At 41.9% G+C, this 21,756-nt stretch overlaps 1 protein-coding gene across 4 annotated transcripts in view; it reads right to left on the bottom strand.

Moving 5' to 3' along the window:
* Positions 1 to 21,756, bottom strand: part of n4bp2 (NEDD4 binding protein 2) — a 132,896-nt gene that overhangs the window by 36,645 nt on the left and 74,495 nt on the right. For 2 of the 4 annotated variants that reach the window (XM_085968969.1, XM_085968980.1), the window contains exons 6-13: positions 20,264 to 20,413; positions 11,529 to 13,876; positions 9,402 to 9,487; positions 8,552 to 8,597; positions 6,984 to 7,252; positions 6,080 to 6,193; positions 2,705 to 2,826; positions 17 to 146 (exon numbers count right to left, since the gene is read on the bottom strand). In XM_085968969.1, coding sequence (XP_085825095.1) covers positions 17 to 146; positions 2,705 to 2,826; positions 6,080 to 6,193; positions 6,984 to 7,252; positions 8,552 to 8,597; positions 9,402 to 9,487; positions 11,529 to 13,876; positions 20,264 to 20,413 — 3,265 coding nt within the window. Of the gene's footprint in view, positions 1 to 16; positions 147 to 2,704; positions 2,827 to 6,079; positions 6,194 to 6,565; positions 6,783 to 6,983; positions 7,253 to 8,551; positions 8,598 to 9,401; positions 9,488 to 11,528; positions 13,877 to 20,263; positions 20,414 to 21,756 lie in introns of those variants that run through there. The other 2 variants (XM_085968975.1, XM_085968984.1) reach the window with 2 other exon arrangements.

Below are 21,756 nucleotides of genomic sequence, written 5' to 3'. Positions count from 1 at the left end.
CCAATCCAGGGCTTACCATGTCCTTATTTCTGCCTACTATCGGTTCATTTTCATGGACACTTTCATGAACTTTAATTGTGTTTGTTGACTCTAGATCACAGTCAAATATGGACTTCAAAAACTGCTCTGTCTGCTCAAAGGAATAACTAAAGTAAAAAAAACAAAAATTAGTTAAAGCAAGCCTTCCTCAATCATCCAACTGGATGCGAACTGCAGAAACAACAACTTGCATTTATCCAGCATCTTTAATATAGAAATACATCCCAAGGCACTTGACAGGTGTCACCAGAAATGGAAATGGTCATCGAGGACAAGTGTGATGGGGGAGTGGGACATGGTGCTGGATAGGATATGAGCAGTAGAGTTTTGAAAGAGCTGAAGTTTACAGAGGATTGAGGGTGGGAGGCCGGCCAGGAAAGCTTTCAAATAATTGAGTGTGGAGGTAAAAAAGGCATGGATGAGGATTCCAGTAGCAGATGGGCTGAGGTCAGGTTGGAGGTAGGTGATGTTGGAGGTGGAATTAGGCAGTCTTTATGATGGAGTGGAGATGGGCTCAACTCAGGGTCAAATACAATGCTGAGATCTTCCAAATATTGAGTTGGAGGAAATTGCAGCTCATCCAAGACTGGATGTTGAATAAGTTGTCTGACAACACAAAGGCAGTGAGGGATCTAGAGTTAGAGCTGGGTGTCATCAGTGTGCATATGGAAACTGATCCCCTACCTGCAGATGATGTTGCCAAGGGGCAGCATGTAGATGAGGAAGAGGAGATCCCTGAGGGACTACCAAGATATCGGCGTGGGGGCTGAAAGAGAAGCCATTGTTGGAGATGCTCTGGCTATGATCAGATAGGTAAGCATGGAACCAAGCAAGCTGGACAATGGATGAGAGGCACTGGAGGAGGATAGTGTCGTCAATCGTGTCAAAGGCTGCAGAGAGACCAAAGATGAGAAGGAGGGATAACACAGTCACAGACGATGTCCTTTCTTTGGTTGGGCTGTTTCAGTGCTGTGGCACTGGTGAAAACCCAATAGGGAGTTGTGGGAAAGAGGACATGGATTTTGGAGGCAACATGTTCAAGGACTTGAGAGGAAAGGAAAGTTGGAGATTAGGGCAGTTGTTTCCAAAGACATAAAACTAGGATGGGTGTTATGAGGAGCAGGGTGATGTCAGCTGTTTTGAAAGGGATGGAGACAGTATCCAAGGAGAGGGAAACATTTACAATGACAGCTAGCATGGACGCCAGGAAGTGAAGTTGGTTGGTCAGCAGTTTAATGACAATGGGGTAAAGGGAACCAGAGGTGGTCATGATGAGCTCAAAGATGGCATTAGGGGAGATAGAAGAAAAACTAGAGAAAGAAGGGGGTTTGGTTTGTTAGGCAAGGGAAGGGGGGGTGGCAAAAGCAGCAGAGGATGAACAGATAGTCGAGGTGAGGGAGTGGTGGTGCAAATCGACAGCTACAGAAGTATTGTGGCGAACGGAGAGCCAAAAGTTAGGCAATTGGGATTTTGAAAGTGCAGTTGTAAGTGACCTGGGGAAATTTCTTTTTCCAGGAGCAGATGCAGAAGGAAATGAGTTGGGGGATGTGGGTATTGATGGATACACGGAAGTGGTTGGAGATGGTCTTGTCTGTGATCAAGACCATAGAGATGCAGTAGATGGCAAAGTCAAGGGGGCCGAGGAGAGTTTATATGGAAGGAGAGGTTTAGGGAGGACAGGAGGGTAGTGAATCCAAAGGAGACAAAGCAAAGTGAGTAGAGATGGAGCTTGAAATCATACTTGCCACTCACTATCATGTTCACTTTTGTTTTTTTTTTAAAGTGGTATTTGGTGAAACTCTGAAGACTATACCTCTATTCTTTCGCTCGTAAGCTCAAAGGAGAGAAGCTTTCAGACATAAAATCCATAACCAGTCACACAATGATAGAAATTCTGAATTCATTAGAAAGCTTTTCAATTTATTTCACTTATGATCTAAATGAGCCTCATCAAGGGTGAAAGTCTGTTAATTATAGATTGGGTATCTTTACAAGTAAATTTTAAGATAAACATATAACGGACTTCATAAGGAATTTGCTTACATTGCAAAACTAAAAAAAAAAACTCTGAACTTTAATTATTCCAATTTATCGTGGCCCGTAAGATTTGGCACTAAGTATTTACATTAGGTTTGTAACAATAGTTACATACCCAACATTAGATTTCAAAGCTTTGGGTAACCTGTGTATTGGACTGACTGAGAAAAACGGATTTTAAGTAACAGAAAGTGGAAACAAAAGAATGCTAAATAAATCATTAAAGCTTTGAATGTTCAAGAGTTAAGATTCAACATATCCTGAAGATGTGATCTAATACAAGTTGAACGTCCCGAATCCGGCAACCTCGGGACCAAGGCCGAGCCGGTTTTCCCGGACTTCGGAACGTGTTTCTGATGTCCGAAGTCCGGAAATATCGCAACCTGGGCTCGGGCATTTCCGGACTTCGGACATCAGAAACACGTTCCGAGTCTGGAAATGCCTGGGCCCGGCTGGCGGTGGAAACAGGGTGTCTGGATTCCGGAACATTTTACGGATTCCGGACGACCCTGCCACCAATTGTCCCAGAGTCCGGATTTTGGGTGCTCAACCTGTACTGCATAACACTTAAAACATCAAAATTAACGATTACAATTAACTGCTGAATGAAATTTTGATTGAAACTCACTTGTTGTCTTTATACATATCCATGATGAAGTGCTCATCAATGCCCGGAAACATCTCGAGGAGGTGCTTTTCCTTCAACTTCGTTGCACAGTCCTTTGTGGATAAGAGTGATCTCATAATGGACTACAAGGGATAAAAAGCAAATCAAGTTATGAAAGGTTTTATAATTATTAAATAATTTAGTGTTCATTTGATACTTTGCCAGTACTGTAAATTTTACTGGAGTGGAATCCCATAATATGCAGTACAGTGAGTGACAAAAAGGTTGGTACAACTTGCCCTCATCGACAGTAATACTTCTTACACAGCACCATAAACAAATCTGAACTCAACTCTCTTTTCCACTATAGTGTAAACGTGAAAAATTACTGAGAGCAAAAACTCTCAGGGCCTTACACCATCTCTTTTAATTTAACTTTCTACTCAGTAGCCAAAAACATCAATTGCTCATATAAAAAGGTAGTACGTTCTGGTAGAACTGTACCATTACTCAAATTTGGAGGGAGGTTATTGAGCAACAGCAGATCGCTCATGGTGCTGTTGATGATGAGTCAGGGGTTATGCTGTTGTAAGGGGACAGGGTTGCTGAGGTGTGGAAGGGGTGGGGGGCACATTGCGACTGAAAGCATTTGGAAAGAAATTTGTAAGAGATCTCAGCAGAGACACGAGTGTTTTTTGTACTTACGACGTTTAATCAAAAGATCTGCTAAGTTATTCATGAAGATATTTGGTAAAGAAGTAAATATGTAAATCAGAAAAGATTAAATGAAATAGTTCTTGGCCTTTGCTATAAAAAGCTACACTCTAAACAGACATTAAAGGGTAAACTGCTGCTTCCCCCTCCCATATTACATGGGGGGATGCAAGTGTAGGAGGCACAATCGATTTTCGTGTTCGAGCTTCATTTCAATACAGAAGGCGAGTTGCTATTGCTAATCATACTGCTTACAGGCAACTGGCCATCTGGGAGGATGGAAGAGACAGAGACTAAAGTGGGCCTGCAGCAGCACTTGAAAGGGGAGAGTTGAAAAGATCAGGGAAAGAGATCAACAGAACAGCAGATTTAAGTGGCAGGAAAATGTAAAGAGCAAACCAAGCAGCAAGGAGTTGAAATTAAGGGAGTCTTTAATGCTTAAAAGTCTCAAAACTAAGAAGAAAAAGTAAATGCCAGACCTGGCCAATCTTCCATATTGTTGGGTAGTTGCCACTGTCATAGCTATACTGGAACAGTTTGGATAGGGGAGTGGCAAGCTTTGGTGTGAAGGTCTTCAGTACTACAGCCAGGACATTGTCAGCACCAATAGCTTTTGCAGTGTTCAGTGCACTCAGCCACTTCTTAACATCATGTGGAGTAAGCCAAATTGGTTGGACACTGGTGTCTATGATGGTGGGAACTTTGGGAGGAGGCAGGGTAGAACTGTCCACTCAGGTCTTTTGTCAAAAGACACTTGCAACACTGCAACCTCATCTCTTGCACCTTTGTGCTGGCAGTAAGATCTGGGAGAGTACAGGCCACAAGGACCACAGGTTGCTTATGGGAACAGTCTGTGACACCGAATCCGAGGAAAATATCCAGTATAAAAACTCAAAAATGTAACAATGCCATTCAGGAAAAGACGCAAAATTAATACTGTTCTCAAGTCCCTCTCAGGAAGTGTCTAAGGATGTATCCAAGGGAGATGTTGCCAAAGAAAATGGCATTAATGTTTACAATGTTTGTGAACTTTACCTTTCCTTCACAGTGGGGCTTTGGGCATTATGCCATGCCTGTTCTAGTAATGTTGGTAGTTCCCCCTTGGAAGAACTTTTTTTTTTATTCGTTCTTGGGATGTGGGCGTTGCTGGCAAGGCCAGCATTTATTGCCCATCCCTAATTACATTACATTAGATATATGGCACAGAAACAGGCCATTCAGCCCAACCAGTCCATGCCAGCGTTTATGCTCCACACGAGCCTCCTCCTGTCGTTCCTCATCTAAATCTATCAGCATGACCCTCTATTCCCTTCTTCCTCATATGCTTGTCTAGCCTCCCCTTAAATGCATCTATACTATTTGCTTCAACCACTCCCTGTGGTAGCGAGCTCCACATTCTCACCACTCTTTGGGTGAAAAAGTTTCTTCTGAATTCCCTATTGGATTTCTTGGTGACTATCTTATACTGATGGCCTCTAGTTATGCTCTTCCCCACACATGGAAACGTTCTGTTGCCCTTAAGGTGGTGGCGGGGAGCCGACTTCTTAAACCGCTGCAGTCCTTGTGGTGAAGGTACTCCCACAGTGCTGTTAGGGAGTGTTGAGTCTGTGTGTTCCAGATATACTTATTTTAAATAACTGGACACAGACAACAGGAAAAACTTAAACAGGTCTTTACTACTTGAAGGTCAGGGCTGAACTGCTTTACAAATTACTACACAGAGCTTATATACCGGTGTGGTCACCACCGGTACTACAATATACAGTAGCAAGAGAAAGTAGTCCATCTTCTTAAGGTAGTTCTCTTAAGGTGGTACAGGTTACATACACCACAGGGAGGAAGTTCCAGGATTTTGACCCAGTGACGATGAAGGAACGGCGAAATATTTCCAAGTCAGGATGTGTAAGTGTGTAACTTGGAGGGGAACTTGCGGGTGATGGTGTTCCCATGCGCCTGCTGCCCTTGTCCTTCTAGGTGGTTGAGGCCGCGTGTTTGGGAGGTGCTGCCGAAGATGCCTTGGCATGTTGCTGCGGTGCATCTTGTAGATGGTACACACTTTATTTGGTTTTACTTGGATTGCCCCTAAAAGAGGTCTAGCTTGAAAACTGCCAAATATCGAGCTTTGCTGGGAAGCCCCTGACACCATCCTTATGGATGTTAATGTAATCTTTTTGTTGAGGAGTACCTATGCCAATATTTGTATTGCTGGTCCAACAATTTTGTCCTTGGAGAAATCAAGTATATTTTTCCTTTGACTTCTGCTGCACTCAGTACTAATCAACACCAACGTGTCTTTGGCACCTGGTATCAGCACAGCTCTGATGCCAAGTGGTATTGGTAAATCTTAAAGATTAATTGGTGCCATAAAGTCTTTGGCATGGATGGATGTTGGTACATCAGCTTGTGCCAGTGAGCGCTAGGCAACATCCAAAAGTGGCCAGATACACTGCTGACTCCTGACTTAGAGGGACAATTTTTGTCATGCTTTCTCTTATTTAGATTTTTCCCACTATAATATGGGAAATAAGGTTCCAAAGCTCTCTATAAATGTTTTTGGAGAATCCAGAAAAGTATGGCAGGGAGCACTGTTGTGTGTTAGTAACAAGCATTTTATGCATTGATCATGACCACCAGCAATCATGACTATTAAAAGTCTTTAGACTGAGGTTGGTGTCAACATACTTGAGCAAATTCAGCAAACATGTACTCCCAATGGGGAACCACCCTCAAACGGAGTGCAGATCGAGATGGGATTACAACACTGTAGAACGGATTCCCCCGACCTGCATTCCCTTCCTGAGAAAATTAAGAGAAGTGCACAGTACGCAGTTGGAAATTAAATACACTTATAAAACTACAAGGGGCACCTAATTTAATCTGTTCCTAAGGGGGAAAAAATCATAATCAAGTGCAAAATTTCAATAGATAAAGCCCATCAGAAGTACAAATATCAGTGCAATGTTTCTTTTGTATGAATATTAAATGGCACTCAAATCAGGGTCATTATGCTGAATAGTTCAGTGGAATTACAAGGTGACTTCCAGCTGGAAAAAGATGATCAAGCAGTCTCTCAAAAACATTTAGAATAAACCATGAGCAATATAATTTAAAAACAATCAAAATGTATTAAAATATATTTTCTCACTGTGGCACAGAAAAGAACCCACCGCTATTCAACATCACTCTAGAGGGACAAGCATGATGGGCTGCTTGGTCTTCTCTCATCCTCGACTGCTCTTAAGTCCATTATGTTGATGAAGTGCCAGCCATTACTTCTACCATTTACACCTATCATCTTGTATCTCTGCAGTTTAGTAATGGAGCGTTTACACATATCATCCACTTATTTCTGAAGGTCAAAAAGGATGCTCTGACACTACTGAATCTGAAAACATGTGAATACAAAATTCAGCCCATTTTAAAACAGGTTCCATATTCCTAAATGAATGGATAGAATTAATGGAAGTTATAAATACAGCTCATCTCTGCTGTTCAGTATTACCAATTACAGAACTACAAAGTGAGGAGAATAAACCCCAATAAACTAAATGAATAAACTATGTTTTACATGCAGACATATACATACCTGGTCTTGCTTTATTTGAAAATCCATCTCCTCAGACATGATATCCCTTAATGACACGCTAGGAACCCGAGCACTCCAATGGTCCATAAAAGGAAAGCCTTCCACCACATCTGTCTTGGCAGTCAATGCAGCAGATAAAGGGACAGCTTTCTTTCCATCCTTTTTCTTTGGCTGTTTGTCATCACATTTCAGAGAAGAAGAAACATCCTCCTCTTCCTCCTCCACTTCACCCTCAAGCTCCCACTTTAACTTCTCAGATAAATTGCCGCCTAAAGAGGAAATGTTACAATTTTTGTAGCTTTTAATTCACACATAATATACCATACAGCTAAAGTGATAGCACAATGTAATGAAGTTCTGAAATTTATCACAAGGAGGAATGTGAAAGCAGCCCAAAGGGACTGTTTCACATGAAGCTCTGATGTGGCACAGAAGATTCACACCCATGATACTCCACAAATAAGTTCCTATGCTGCTGTAGGATAGCAAATTTGAGATCAGGCACTATTTCACAAGTGGAGGACATAATCAGAGTCAGATGCCACTTCCATCCAGTGTCGCGCTTACTTTTCCTTGTAACCAATTTCACAGCGGAGGCTGAGGAACAGGTTCTCCTCAAGTGTGTGGGGCAGGACAACCCAAGAATGAGGAAGAGAGTTTCATTATCAGAGAAACTGTGACTGGAGTTGAACACTCTGGGGCCAGCAGCAAAGAACCTCACCCCTGACCTTGTGATGGAAGGAAGGTCATTCATGAAACAACTAAAAATGGTTGGATCATGAACAATGTTCCCGCTAATTACTTTTTTGGGTGCGCGGGCCATTTAACGGGCAGTGTGGCCCATTCAAATTTCCACACATCCGCAGTTTTTACGATTCAAAAGCTGCTGAGCGGCCTGCGCGGGACCTCCAGACTGCTGTGCGGTCGCGCAGCTTAACAGGAACATTGGTCGTGGATGCTTTCCTGAGAAATGCCTGCAGTGCAATGTTCCCACTAAGCTGCATGGCCGCGCAGTAATGGGAAAGGTCCCACGTGTACTGCTCACCGGTTTCTCCATGTGCAGAAATTTAAAAGGGACTAGAGGCCATCATTATAAGACAGTCACCAAGAAATCCAATAGGGAATTCAGAAGAAACTTCTTTACCCAGAGTGGTGAGAATGTGGAACTCGCTACCACAGGGAGTGGTTGAAGCGAATAGTATAGATGCATTTAAGGGGAGACTAGACAAGCATATGAGGGAGAAGGGAGTAGAGGGTTATGCTGATAGATTTAGATGAGGAACGACAGGAGGAGGCTCATGTGGAGCATAAACGCTGGCATGGACTGGTTGGGCCGAATGGCCTGTTTCGTGCCATATATCCTATGTAATCCTATCTAAACTTGCAATGGTGAGATTTGAAGTTACAATCCGAATTGCTAGTCCAGTACCATAACCACTAGGCTACCCTTCCTCGTTCTCCTTACTTATTGTGTGTGCCCTTGACTTTCATCATTTCTTAAGAATGAAAAATCACTTGTCAACAAAATAAATTAGGTCCTCAGTCAAGGCGTTAACAATATTTATTACCTTCCAAAAGGAGCTGGTATGACAGAGATTCTTGTTTTTGTCGTTCCTGGAAAAGAGAATATGTTACATTCAAGCAAGATAAACTGATCAAACAATTAATTACAAGTACGAGATAACATAATACCTTTAAAATTCACACAACACACATGATATAACTGTGGAATAGATAGTGTGGCTGAAATAATGGGGAATTATGCTGCATTTGGTTTTATCAATTGCTTCACTGGTTTTCACAAATTATTTTAAACTTTTCAAAAGGAATGCTTAGATATTTTAATATGACAATTTTAGTTGCAGAATCTTTTAAGATTTTAGTGTTGAAAGCTGCATTTTAAAGAAAAATCACTGAAAGAGAAAAGGAAATAGATTTCCTAATATAATACCACTTCACACCACTCTAAGTTGCCTGAAGTGACAAGGCATTGCAACAAAATTTAATCTGCTCAGTACGTCCATCAGCAAAATAGTGACCCCATGGCAGCTTGACAGCTGTTAATATTTTTTTCTTTAATTTTTACTACACATTTTGAAAGATTGTTGGCAGTACGATTAATGAAAATAATTTTGTAATGTATAAGTCACATCTTCTAAAAACTATACCGATAAGATGCAAACCTACTTAACAGAGGATCTCTGACTACCATAATAGGAATAAAAAGACATTCATACTCTCTGAATTGGAATCAAACCCAGATCCACTCCTCATATTCGCCTGCACCACCTATTCACTCAAAATATACTACATGGAAATATCAATCACAATAAGTAATCAATACATTTCTTAAGGATTTCCAAACTCTGGAGTCTAGACTCTAGATGAGAATATACGACGAACAAAAGTTATACTAACCACTATTGTCTCTTTCCACTTCTGATGAATAATTTTTGCCAAATTCAGATCTATCTGGACAACACATTCCTCTGGAGTCAAAAAATCTAAGAAGCAGTAATGGTCACAGTTGAATAAATGATAAAGAGACAACAATATAAACAATACATACTACTACACATTTTGGGGAGAATAAAGACCATTCGGAAAACAGGACACTTACTGTACATCATTTTTAAAAGGCACTTTTAAGATTTCTATTCATCTCGTAAACCACTTCCTGAAATTCGGGGAAACATTCCAGGAAGTACATCACAGAATAGATGACTGCACTGTTCAGTGTTTTGTGACTAACAGTGGCCAGGATGTTCTGTAATCTGCCACGATCTTCAAAAATGTTTATAATTTTTTTTTATAAAGAGCAGGATTGAAACTATTTATGTAAAAATATCTGACTATTTGTATGATTTTATACTTTCCATATAAGGTAAAGCAGCTCTGAAAGACAATCACGTTTAGAGTTCCCTTGAAATGATGAGTGTTATGCCTTCTTAGAACTCTCTGGTCTGCCCAATATTTGTCAATGAGAGGGCACAGATATTTATATATATATATATACTATAGGCAAAGTAACCAGAGAACAGTGAGAATGATAAAACAAAAGGCTGTAGAATAGAATTAGGTACAGAAATGCAAATTTTCCTTGAGCTAGGGCAAGTAACAGCGTTCCGTGAAGTAAAGGGATCAACAGGAAGGGGAGGAGGAACAGGGAAAAAAAAGGAATCCATGAAAGAATTACCAGACATGGAGGGGGGGGTAGAAATTCGGTTGGTTAGCGCTTCCCGTTAGTGCCTCCGGGGGACGCTAATGGGGTGCTAGGGACTTAGCGCCGCTCGCGAAATTGACCAGTCATTTTGTGGCAGCGCTAAACACTACTGCCACGATCTCCTGCGCCCGCAGATCATGACGTCAGTCAAGCGTGCAACGCCCCGGATCGGATATTGAGTCGCGCTCCCTGCCTTACCGCCTGCCGCTAGAAATGACAGGTAGAGGGAAATGTTTTCAAGTCGGGAAGGGGCTGGGGGAGTGCTATTTAAAGGCGGGCGCTTCCTACCTTTTCTTGTTGGCGAAATCTTTGGAACACGCAGGTTGAGAGGGAGAGAGACGTCTGGAGAGATTCGACGCTGTCTGAAGGAGTTTTGGGTCCCGAGAACCACTTGCAGTTCCTAAGTGCCGAGCTCTTTCCCTGGGCCTATCCATTAGTGCTTCCAACACAATTGCTTTCAAGGTCTCTCCAGGCCGAGATTCAAGGCTGCAGTGAGCAGGGTGTGGCTGGCCAGCAAGATGGCCCCTCCCCTTTAAGAACTGGACGGCGCCAGTCTGTCTGGCTTCCATGATAACTGACATTGCCTGAGCTTCGGTAGCGTTCTGAGGTAGCGCCTCGCTCTCCGACGTTAGCGCCTTAAGAGAGGTGTGTAGCGCTTGATTTAGCGCTCAAATCACCTCCAGGGGCAATAGAGGCGAATTTTGCAGTCGGAGGCGATAATTAGCGCCGGACGTTAAACTTTGCGCCCAGCCGATATTAGCACCCCAAAGTGGGCGATACCCAATTTTTCCCCCATGGACTCTGAATGGAGCCAAATGGTCTTTCATTCCAAACATTATGCTCTTATATTTAAGGCATAAAATTATTTGGAAACATCAACATTCCCTTTACTTATTTATAAATAACATTTTTAGTGAGATTAGTGACAAATAGCTTGCACTTTCAAGTGTAAATGCTAAAGTTTTCAGAGCATCACGAGAAAATGGACTAGAAATATCGTTGAACATACATAACTTATAAGGCACAACATGAAGCTGCCAAAGAAAGTTAATTTAAGCACTTCATTTAAGTTAGACAGACATCGAAGTTGAAAATTTAAGTATTAATTTTGGCAGAATATTTTCCAGTAAGGTTCTGCCATATTATTTAAGAATTTTTTTGATGTTTGTTAACGAGAAATAACATGACCATTGTTGATCTAGAGACACACATCGACATGCATACTTCCGGATATTTGTGTCCTTCCTTGAAGTCTAAAATGCAAACAAAAATAAGTGAATTAATTAGCAGTAGAGTCAACTTAGAACAAACTCCTTGCTTACCTGGATCAAGGCCTACTGACCCAAACAGGTCATTAAGTTGAATTGCCAGTTCTGGTGGCAAGCACAATTCCAAAGATTGAATGTGCAGTCGATCAGAGTACAATCCGAAACCATCCTGATTTGTACTTCCACCTTCGATGGTTTTCACTTCATTTCCATTTTCCTTTTGTGCTGAGATTTTTACTGTGTCAGAGCTGGATTGATTTTCTGTTAAATTTTCTGTATCGGAATTAAGTTCTGGCTTTGATATTGAAGTGGTCTCATTTATGTCTATATATTCAGACAAACCAACATTTGTTTCTTTTATTATCTTTACATTTGAAGTAACAGATATGTCACCTTCTATGCACATTACATTGTTATTTACCAGATCCTTCCTAAGCATTGAATCATTGTATTCTGCTCCTACATTATATCCCTTGCTTGGATTAGTAAACTGTTCACAATCAATGTTAAATGTCGGACTGGCATCACGCAATGCATCACTTGTACTTTTCAACTCTTCAGCTAGAATTACAGGTTCTGTAGTAATGTCAGGTGATGGAGTTATGGCTTCACGGTCAAGGTAAGACACCAGATATTCCATGGTATTATTCTCTGTATTCGTCTCTGATGATTGACTATTTATATCTGTTGTAATTTTATTGGCATCAGACAACTGATTTGCTACAGATGTAGATTTATCATTTGGCAATTGTTCACCCAAGTCTATTTTCTCTTTTTGTGGCACTTGGCTCATTTGTGCAATACTGCTGCTTGCAAGTTCATGGTTTGCAATTGACGGTTGGTTCATTGGATCCTCATTTGAAAGCTTCACACCAGAGTCAAGCAATAAATTGGTTGTCCATTCTACATCTTTGTTGCACTTCTCATATAAATCATTCAGATGCTCAAAAGGGACAGATTTAAAACAATCACTGAGCATCTGCAGATTCTCCTCTTTATTAACAAAGGCATTTTCATCGACATATGTGCTTTTATCATGCACAACTCTATAGGGCACTGATTCCTTAGGATTTACAGATTTTCGTGTTGCATCTAAATCTGTTCGTTTAAATCCATCTACAGTTCCTGTCAATATTTTAAACTCAATAAAACTAGCTTTTTGTTTCTCAATTCTCCATAACAGAGCAAAATCTTCAGGTGCAGTTTGCGTTGCGTTCTCCTGTCCTGAATTATCTGGAATTACAAGAGTGTTCTCCATTTGACCAGAGGTCAAGGGGACAGGCTCCAGAAATTCTGCAGCGATGGGGCTGCTACCGGTGAATGTTAGTGCCAGTTTGCAGGCTTTTCCTACTCTCCTGTTCTGCCAAGATTTTTTATTTGTGTGCTTTTCAGACAATGCTTCTGAAATTTGCTCTTCGAAGGTTTCTGGACTTTTAAGCTCCTCACAGTTTTCAGAATTTCTTTCCAAAATAGAGGTTTTAGCAGTTGAAGACATTACATAAACATCATCAAAACTATCTACAGAAGCCTCAGAGCTGTTTGATCCATGTGAGATCTCTACATTCTTCTGTTCAACTAAACTGCCGGCAGCTTCTTTTAATAAATCACTTGGAATGACAGATTCCAAGTTACTGGATTGATTTAAATTATCCTTATTTCTGATGTTTTGTTCTGATGTTTGTCTGGTTCTCCTTTTCCTCTGATCTTGAGGTTTCAGTGTTTCTGCTACAGGCCAATCTCCAACAAAGTTCAAGGATTCTGGTTCAATATTCTGATTAGATTGTTCCAGAGTTTGTGACTCTTTTATGATCAAAGTGCTTTCTCCAGATAGTTCTCCTTTAACCGGCAGTTTTGGTGTTCCTTCTTTTTCTAAAACATTATTTGTACTGTCAGCACTTTGCCGTTTACCTCTCCTAATTCTTTGACTAATAGATGTACTAAATGCAGTTGGCAAATTATCAGAATGTGTTAAATTATCTCTGTAACACTTCACCTGATCAATATTTTCTGTTACTTCAACCTCAGATTCAACAGTTCTAACACTGATTACTTTCCTTTTCTCATCTTCAATTTCGGAATGAGGTGCTGAATTATAATTGCTGGCATCTGATCCAACAGCTTCATCTATTTTTTGTATGTTTTCTTCATTTATAAATTCTGAATAGCTGGTACTACAGCCAGTGTCATGTCCAGTCCCACATTTTCTACTTTCACAGGGGAAATCTGCAGGTGGCCATATGCATTCCTCCAAGTTATCAGAGGATGCTATGCTTGTTTCGATAGATGATGGGTCTTCTGTACAAGTTAAAAGAGGCATCAGGTCGCAAGGTAAACCGTGGCGATCTGGAGAAGCTGCTGGTCCTGCTGTCACAGCCACGGGATTCACATCTGTATTCATTGCTCTACATAAAGCCAAAAACAAGTAAATGTCTTATTTTAAAATAAGCTCGGAATGGGATATTTTAAGATTTAAGTAAATGCTTTAAGCTGGTTAACAAGTTTGGAACGTGACTTATCATTAATGGTAATAAATTTATGACGCCTGTACATTTAATCTTTGGTGCTTAAAAACAATTTTCTAAAAGGCAGATTAAGTCCACAGTGCGTACCACCTGCCTTAACAGTCAGCAGCACAGAATTGTTTCCCCAAACCTTCTACCTACCTGCATTCTTTAAAACATTTTTACAGCTCATGCAATTTCCCATTTTGCAGAGGAGAACCGTGAAGCAGACGGGAGAAAAATAATTCTTTCACCTCCCATTCTACTATTACCATCAAGCAAGGGGACCAACCCTGGCTCAATAAGAAGTGTAGAAGAGTATGCCAGGAGCAGCACAAGACTTACCTAAATATGTGGTGCCAACCTGGGGAAGCTGCAACACAGGATTACATGCACGTTAAACAGCAGAAGCAGCATGCTATAGACAGAGCTAAGCGATCCCACAACCAGCTGATCAGATTAAAGCTCTGCAGTCCTGCCACATCCAGTCGTGAAAGGTGGTGGACAATTAAACAACTAACGGGAGGAAGAGGCTCCATAAACATCCCCATCCTCAATGATGGTGGAGCCCAGCACACAAGTGCAAAAGACAAGGCTGAAGCGTTTGCAACCATCTTCAGCCAAAAGAGCCGAGTGGATGAACCATATCGGCCTCCTCCTGAGGTGTCCAACATCACAGAAGCCAGTCATCAGACAATTCAATTTACTCCACGTGACAAAGAAACAGCTGAGCACACTGGATACAGCAAAGGCTATGGGCCTTGACAACATCCCAGCTGTCGTACTGAAGACTTGTGTTCCAGAACTAGCCACGCTGTTCCAGTACAGCTACAACACTGGCATCTACCCGACAATGTGGAAAACTGCCCAGGTAGGTCCTGTCCACAAAAAGCAGGACAAATCCAATCCGGCCAATTACCGCTCCATCAGTCTATTCTCAATCTGTAAAAGCTTCTATAGATATGTGGAGAGAAAAAGATTGGTGAAGTCAAGCGTAGGTTCCTTGCAGTCAGAATCAGGGGAATTTATAACGGGGAACAAAGAAATGGCCAACCAATTGGTTCTGTCTTCACAAAGGAGGACACAAATAACCTTCCAGAGATGTCGGGGAACATAGGGTCTGATGAAAGGGAGGAACTGAATGAAATCAGTATTTGTAGGGAAATGGTGTTAGGGCAATTGATGGGATTGAAGGGCGATAAATTCCCAGGGCCTGATAATCTACATCCTAGGGTACTTAAGGAAGTGGCCCTAGAAATAGTAGATGCATTGCTGGTCATATTCCAAAATTTGATAGACTCTGGAACAGTTCCCATGGATTGGAGGGTAGCTAATGTAACCCCATTATTCAAAAAAGGTGCGAGAGAGAAAATGGGGAATTATAGACCGGTAAGCCTGACATCGGTAGTGGGGAAAATGCTAAAGTCCATTATAAAGATGTAATAGCAGAGCACTTGGAAAACAGTGACAGGATCGGACAAAGTCAACATGGATTTACAAAAGGTAAATCATGCTTGACTAATCTACTGGAATTTTTTGAGGATGTAACTGATAGAATAGATAAGGGAGAACCAGTGGATGTGGTATATTTGGACTTTCAGAAGGCTTTCGATAAGGTCCCGCATAAGAGATTAGCGTGCAAAGTTAAAGCACATGGGATTGGGGGTAAGGTACTGACTTGGATAGAGAACTGGTTGGCAGACAGAAAGCAAAGAGTTGGAATAAACGGGTCTTTTTCCGAGTGGCAGGCAGTGACTAGTGGGGTACCGCAGGGATCGGCGCTAGGACCCCAGCTATTCACAATATATATTAATGATCTAGACGAGGGAACTAGATGTAATATCTCCAAGGTTGCAGATGACACAAAGCTGGGTGGGCATGTGTAGTGTGAGGAGGATGCAGAGAAACTCCAATATGATTTGGACAGGTTGGGTGATTGGGCAAATGCATGGCAGATGCAGTATAATGTGGATAAATGCAAGGTTATCCACTTTGATGGCAAAAACAGGAAGGCAGATTATTATCTGAACGGCAATAGATTGGGAAAAGAGGAAGTGCAACGAGACCTGGGTGTCCTTGTGCACCAGTCGCTGAAGATAAGCATGCAGGTGCAGTAGATAGTTAAGAAGGCAAATGGTATGTTGGCCTTCATAGCGAGAGGATTCGAGTACAGGAGCAAGGATGTCTTGCTGCAGTTGTACAGGGCCTTGGTGAGACCACACCTTGAGTATTGTGTGCAGTTTTGGTTGCCTTATCTGAGGAAGGATGTTCTTGCCATGGAGGGAGTGCAGCGAAGATTCACCAGACTGATACCTGGGATGGCAGGAATGACGTATGGAGAGAGATTGGGTCGATTGGGCTTGTATTCGCTAGAGTTTAGAAGAATGAGAGGGGATCTCATTGAAACTTATAAAATTCTAACAGGACTAAACAGACTAGATGCAGGAAGGACGTTCCCGATGGCGGGGGAGTCCAGAACCAGGGGTCACAGTCTAAGGATAAGGGGTAAGCCATTTAGGACAGAGATGAGGAGGAATTTCTTCACCCAGAGAGTGGTGAGCCTGTGGAATTCTCTACCGCAGAAGGCAGTTGAGGCCAATTCATTAAATATATTCAAGAAGGAGTTAGATATATTTCTTAAGGCTAAAGGGATCAAGGGATATGGGGAGAAAGCAGGGACAGGGTACTGAATTTGGATGATCAGCCATGATCTCATTAAATGGCGGAACAGGCTCGAGGCCTACTCCTGCTCCTATCTTCTGTGTCTCTATGTAATCATCAGCAAAGTGATAGAAGGTGTCTTCGACAGTACTATCAAGCGGTACTTACTCACCAATAACCGGTTCACCGATGCTCAGTTTGGGTTCTGCCAGGACCACTCGGCTCCAGACCTCATTACAGCCTTGGTCCAAACATGGACAAAAGAGCTGAATTCCGGAGGCGAGACGAGAGTGACTGCCCTTGACATCAAGGCAGCATTTGAGAGAGTCTGGCATCAAGGAGCCCTAGTAAAATTGAAGTCAATGGGAATCAGGAGGAAACTCTCCACTGGCTGGAGTCATACCGAGCACAAAGGAAGATGGTTGTGGTTGTTGAAGGCCAATCATCTCAGCCCAAGGACATCGCTGCAGGAGTTCCTCAGGGCAGTGTCCTAAGCCCAACCAATTTCAGCTGCTTCATCTATGACCTTCCCTCCATCATAAGGTCAGAAGTGGGGATGTTCACTGATGATTGCACAGTGTTCAGCTCTATTTGCAACTCCTCAGATAATGAAGCTGTCCATGCCCGCATGCAGCAAGACCTGGACAACTTTTAGGCTTGGGCTGATAAGTGGTAAGTAACATACTTGCCACACAACTGCCAGGCAATGACTATGTCTAACAAGAGAGAGTCTAACCACCGCCCCATGACATTCAATGCCATTACCATCGCCGAATCCCCCACCATAACATCCTGGGGGTCACCATTGAACAGAAACTTAACTGGACCAGCCACATAAATACTGTGGCAACAAGAGCAGGTCAGAGGCTGGGTATTCTGCAGCAAGTGTCTCACCTCCTGACTCCCAAAGCCTTTCCAACATCTACAAGGCATAAGTCAGGAGTGTGATGGCATACTCTCCACTTGCCAGGATGAGTGCAGCTCCAACAACACTCAATAAGCTCGATATCATCCAGGACAAAGCAGCTCGCTTGATTGGCACTCCATCCACCACCTTAAACATTCACTTCGTCCACCACCGGAGAACCGTGGCTGCAGTGTGTACCATCTACAAGATGCACTGCAGCAACTCGCCAAGGCTTCTTCAGCAACACCTCCCAAACCCACGACCTCTACCACCTAGAAGGACAAGGGCAGCAGGCACATGGGAACACCACCACCTTCAAGTTTCCCTCCAAGTAACACACCATCCTGACTTGAAAGTATATTGCCGTTCCTTCATCATCGCTGGGTGAAAATCCTGTAACTCCCTCCCTAACAGCACCGTGGAAGTAGCTTCACCACATGGACTGCAGCGGTTCAAGAAGGCGGCTCACCACCACCACCTTCTCAAGGGCAACTAGGGATGAGCAATAAATGCTGGCCTTGCCAGTAGCGTCCACATCCCATGAACGAATATTTAAAAAAAATTATCTACCTGTCCTGCTACACTTCAGAGATCTGTGGACATGCACTCCAAGCTCCCTCTGTTCCTCTACATTTCTCAGTATACCACCATTTATTGTGTATTAAAAAAAGAAATGTCTCTTAATCTCTCCTGCCTTCCATCTAGAGCCATCTTTTGGTTCTTAACTTGTCCCATTACCATCTCCTTTTGCCTTGCACCATCTCTTAATGTCTCTTAATCTCTCCCACCTTCCATCCTATCACAGGCCTTCCCTTTTGTTCTTTCCTCCCCTCCCCCCTTTCTCTGCCCCTGCACTTGCTTAAAAACCTGTTCGATCTCCAGCTTTTTCCAGTTCTGATGATGGGTCATCGACCTGAAACGTTAACTCTGTTTCTCTCTCCACAGATGCTGCCTGACCTGCTGTTTCCAGCATTTTCTTTTTTATTTCAGATTTCCAGCCTCTGCAGTATTTTGCTTTTGATTTATTGTGTATTTCCTTGCCATCCCCAAATGCATTACCTCACACTTCTCTGGATTGAATTCCATTTGCTACTTTCTGTCCGCCTGACCAATCTATTGATATCTTCCTGCAGTCTACAGCTATCTTCTTCACTATCAACCATACGGCCAATTTTTGTATCAGCAGCAAACTTCTGAATCATGCCCCTTACACTGAAGTCTAAATCATTGATATATACCACAAAAAGCAAGGGACCTAGTACTGAGCCCTGTGGAACCCCACTGGAAACAGTCTTCCAGTCACAAAAACACCATCTTTGGTTTAACTGCTAATCAATTTAACCTGATGTTTCTTGTTTTGAATTTACAAAGGAACAGGAGATGACCTGGCCCATGTGAGATAGTTAATGTGACCTTACTAATAGCTGCTCATGTGTTAGCTTCAATGCCTCTGTTGTTCTGGCCAATCTGCTATTAGCACCTCATCTGGGAGGAGTCCCGATCCGCCTGTTTCGTTCTACTTCACCATTGTCCCAGCTAATCTCCAATATTAGTATATCCGAATTGGACAAGGACCTCTGATTACCTCGACCTATGATTAACTTTGATGAGACACCTGACAGAGCAAATTCTAACATGAGACACGTGTAATATAGTTTTTGTAAGAGCTGTGACCGGTTAGAGATTAAATAAAGCCACTAATGGCATTTATAAACCAAAAAAAAGCAACTGATTTCATGATTTTTAAGAGCTTGTCCGATTGTCTCATGATTTGAGACAGTGAGATGGCAATATAGCATTAATGTATATATGCTTTTAAGTGGTTGCTGTTGCTGTGGTTGTAAAAGTTGTTGTTGTAAAATTTGCCCACTGACAAAAAGATCACGCACAAAGGAGTTTGTGGCCCGCTCAGTACAAAATAAATTAGAGGGAACATTGCCCCCTGTGGATAGAGGACCTCTCTCCTCCTGTCCACCTGCTCCACCAAGGCCTCCAGTGCACCATCGGAGTACCTTGGAACGTGCTCTCTCCACTGTTGCACCATATTTCATTGTACTTCCAGGTCAGACTCTCTTTCCCATGTACTTCCAGGTCAGACTCTCTTTCCCAGCCACTTCCAGCACCTGCTGAAGGCAGAGTGCACATACCCTCTAAGAGGTGCAGACTGGCTTTAAATCGTGTAGGCTAGCATGAAATTGGGGTCCCATGCTGAGGCGCTCATCAACAGAACAGCTCGTTTAGTGCTATCTCAATGCTGCAATCATGTAAATTACCAGGCAGCATGTAGTTTGCGTGCTGCCTGCATCAGAAGCAACGGACCTAGGTTAATCGCGTATCGCGATCACTGCGCCCATTTTCGGAGGCTATCGAATTTTGCCCCAAGTGTCTCCAGATCATTTATGGTAGCAAAAAAAACCCTAGATTTTAGATAGATTCAAATTCCTCCTGCTAGAATAACTCAAATATCGAGAGATGTTTAAACCTATATTATCACCATCTGCAACAAGAAAAAAATCCGTTCAGGTGCAGTTTTTAATCTAGTTTGCACCAAGGTATGGAATGTGAACAAAAGCCAAAGTTTCCCCATTTTTGCATAATAGCGCAACAAACAAGAACGTAGAAAAAAAAGAATGCTCTCACACTCCAATTCAGTATTCTCTGGAAAATATAAAACTCAAATCATATTGATATATCATGGTACATATTTTTACTTCACTTACCCAATTTCTGCACTCTCAGTAGGTTCTACAGCTTTTGTTTTAGGGAAGATAGGTTGTGATGACATCATTATAGTGCTGACAGTCACATGACGCTCATAATGCTCTAAAATTGCTTTAATTTTCTCTTTTGACACGCCATGAATATTACGTCTAAGGACAAAATAAGCATAATTTCAAAAGTGTACTTTGGATAACAAAAGAATAAGAGAAAAAGCCGACCCAACAATCAATCTGGTTAAAATCTTGGGGTGAAATTCGACTTGGATGGTAGTGCAAAACGGGCGATAGCGAGTTGGCAGCCCATTTTACACTGTGCCCAAATTTCTTCACTATCCCTTCCAAACCCACTCAGGCTTCAAACTGCTTCCTAAATCAGACAGTAACAGTGTACAATAATTTTAGCCATCAATTAAAAATAAAAACAAATGTCACCAGCTTAAAGACAGAACAATTAATACCCGAGTAAGTTACAAGGCAGGAGCCATAAAGATGTTCAAATATTGTTATATACTATGTCTGCATACTCCATGGCTTCAATAATTTTATAAAAACTAGTTAATCTCTCAACACAATGCTTACAAACAAATAAAAATATTCTCTGTAACTGAGCGTCTGCTTCTTTCCCACTCACTAATTCTGCTGAAAACCTGTCTCAGCATTTCTATTTGTTTGCACCCTCTCTCTCGGTATGGCTCTCACACACTTATGATGGTATCTGTGTATCTCATTATTTGTCTCACTTTCTGTAAACCTCTTACTCCTCTCTCCTGTATATAGCTGTTAATTAAGATATACATCCAAGTATTCACTGTAATCCTTAATCCTGTGATGTTGTTAACTGTATTGTCAGATATAGTTCAATAAAGTAGGGTTACTTAACGCATCCCTGTGCCTCAATCTTTGAAGGCTTCGGAAAATAGAAATTAATTATACTTCAGTGTTGCACTATGGTCTTGTACTTGATTTCGCTTGCATAACTATGCATAGAATTTGCACTGGGTTACGTGAAATGGTTCAAAGGTGAACTAATTTAGACATTGAAAAACCATAGACATCTTATGAATGATAAATCCAAACCTACTTCTCTACTGCATACTTGTTATGAAAAAGGGGAACAGACTCATCGTTCACACTTTCACTAATATCAATTGGCTATTTGGATTTTAAATACAATAGTCGTTGCATATATTATTGGAATCATCAATGTTACACTGGGAGTACTCTAGAGGTTGAATGGCTGGGGAAGGACTGGGAACTGGGAGAAATCAAAAAAGGGTTCTGGAGCACTAACGGGTCAAGGCTGGAAGCCAGAAGGACCGACAGCTGAGAACACTGGGCAGAGGAGACCTGAAAATGTTGAGGTGTGGAGCTTGATGAAGGGCCACAGGCCCAGAATACAGGCAGTGTTTGCTTGTAGCACCTCACTGTACTGCTGCCAAAAGCAGGAAATGGTCACAAAGATTTTATAGGGCACATGCAAATTATATGTCGCA

The sequence above is a fragment of the Somniosus microcephalus genome, chromosome 2 (genome assembly GCF_052327205.1).
Source record: "Somniosus microcephalus isolate GS21.2 chromosome 2, FLI_Smic_1.0, whole genome shotgun sequence".
In the NCBI taxonomy this organism is placed as follows: domain Eukaryota; kingdom Metazoa; phylum Chordata; class Chondrichthyes; order Squaliformes; family Somniosidae; genus Somniosus; species Somniosus microcephalus.
This window is presented reverse-complemented; position numbering and strand designations above follow the sequence as displayed.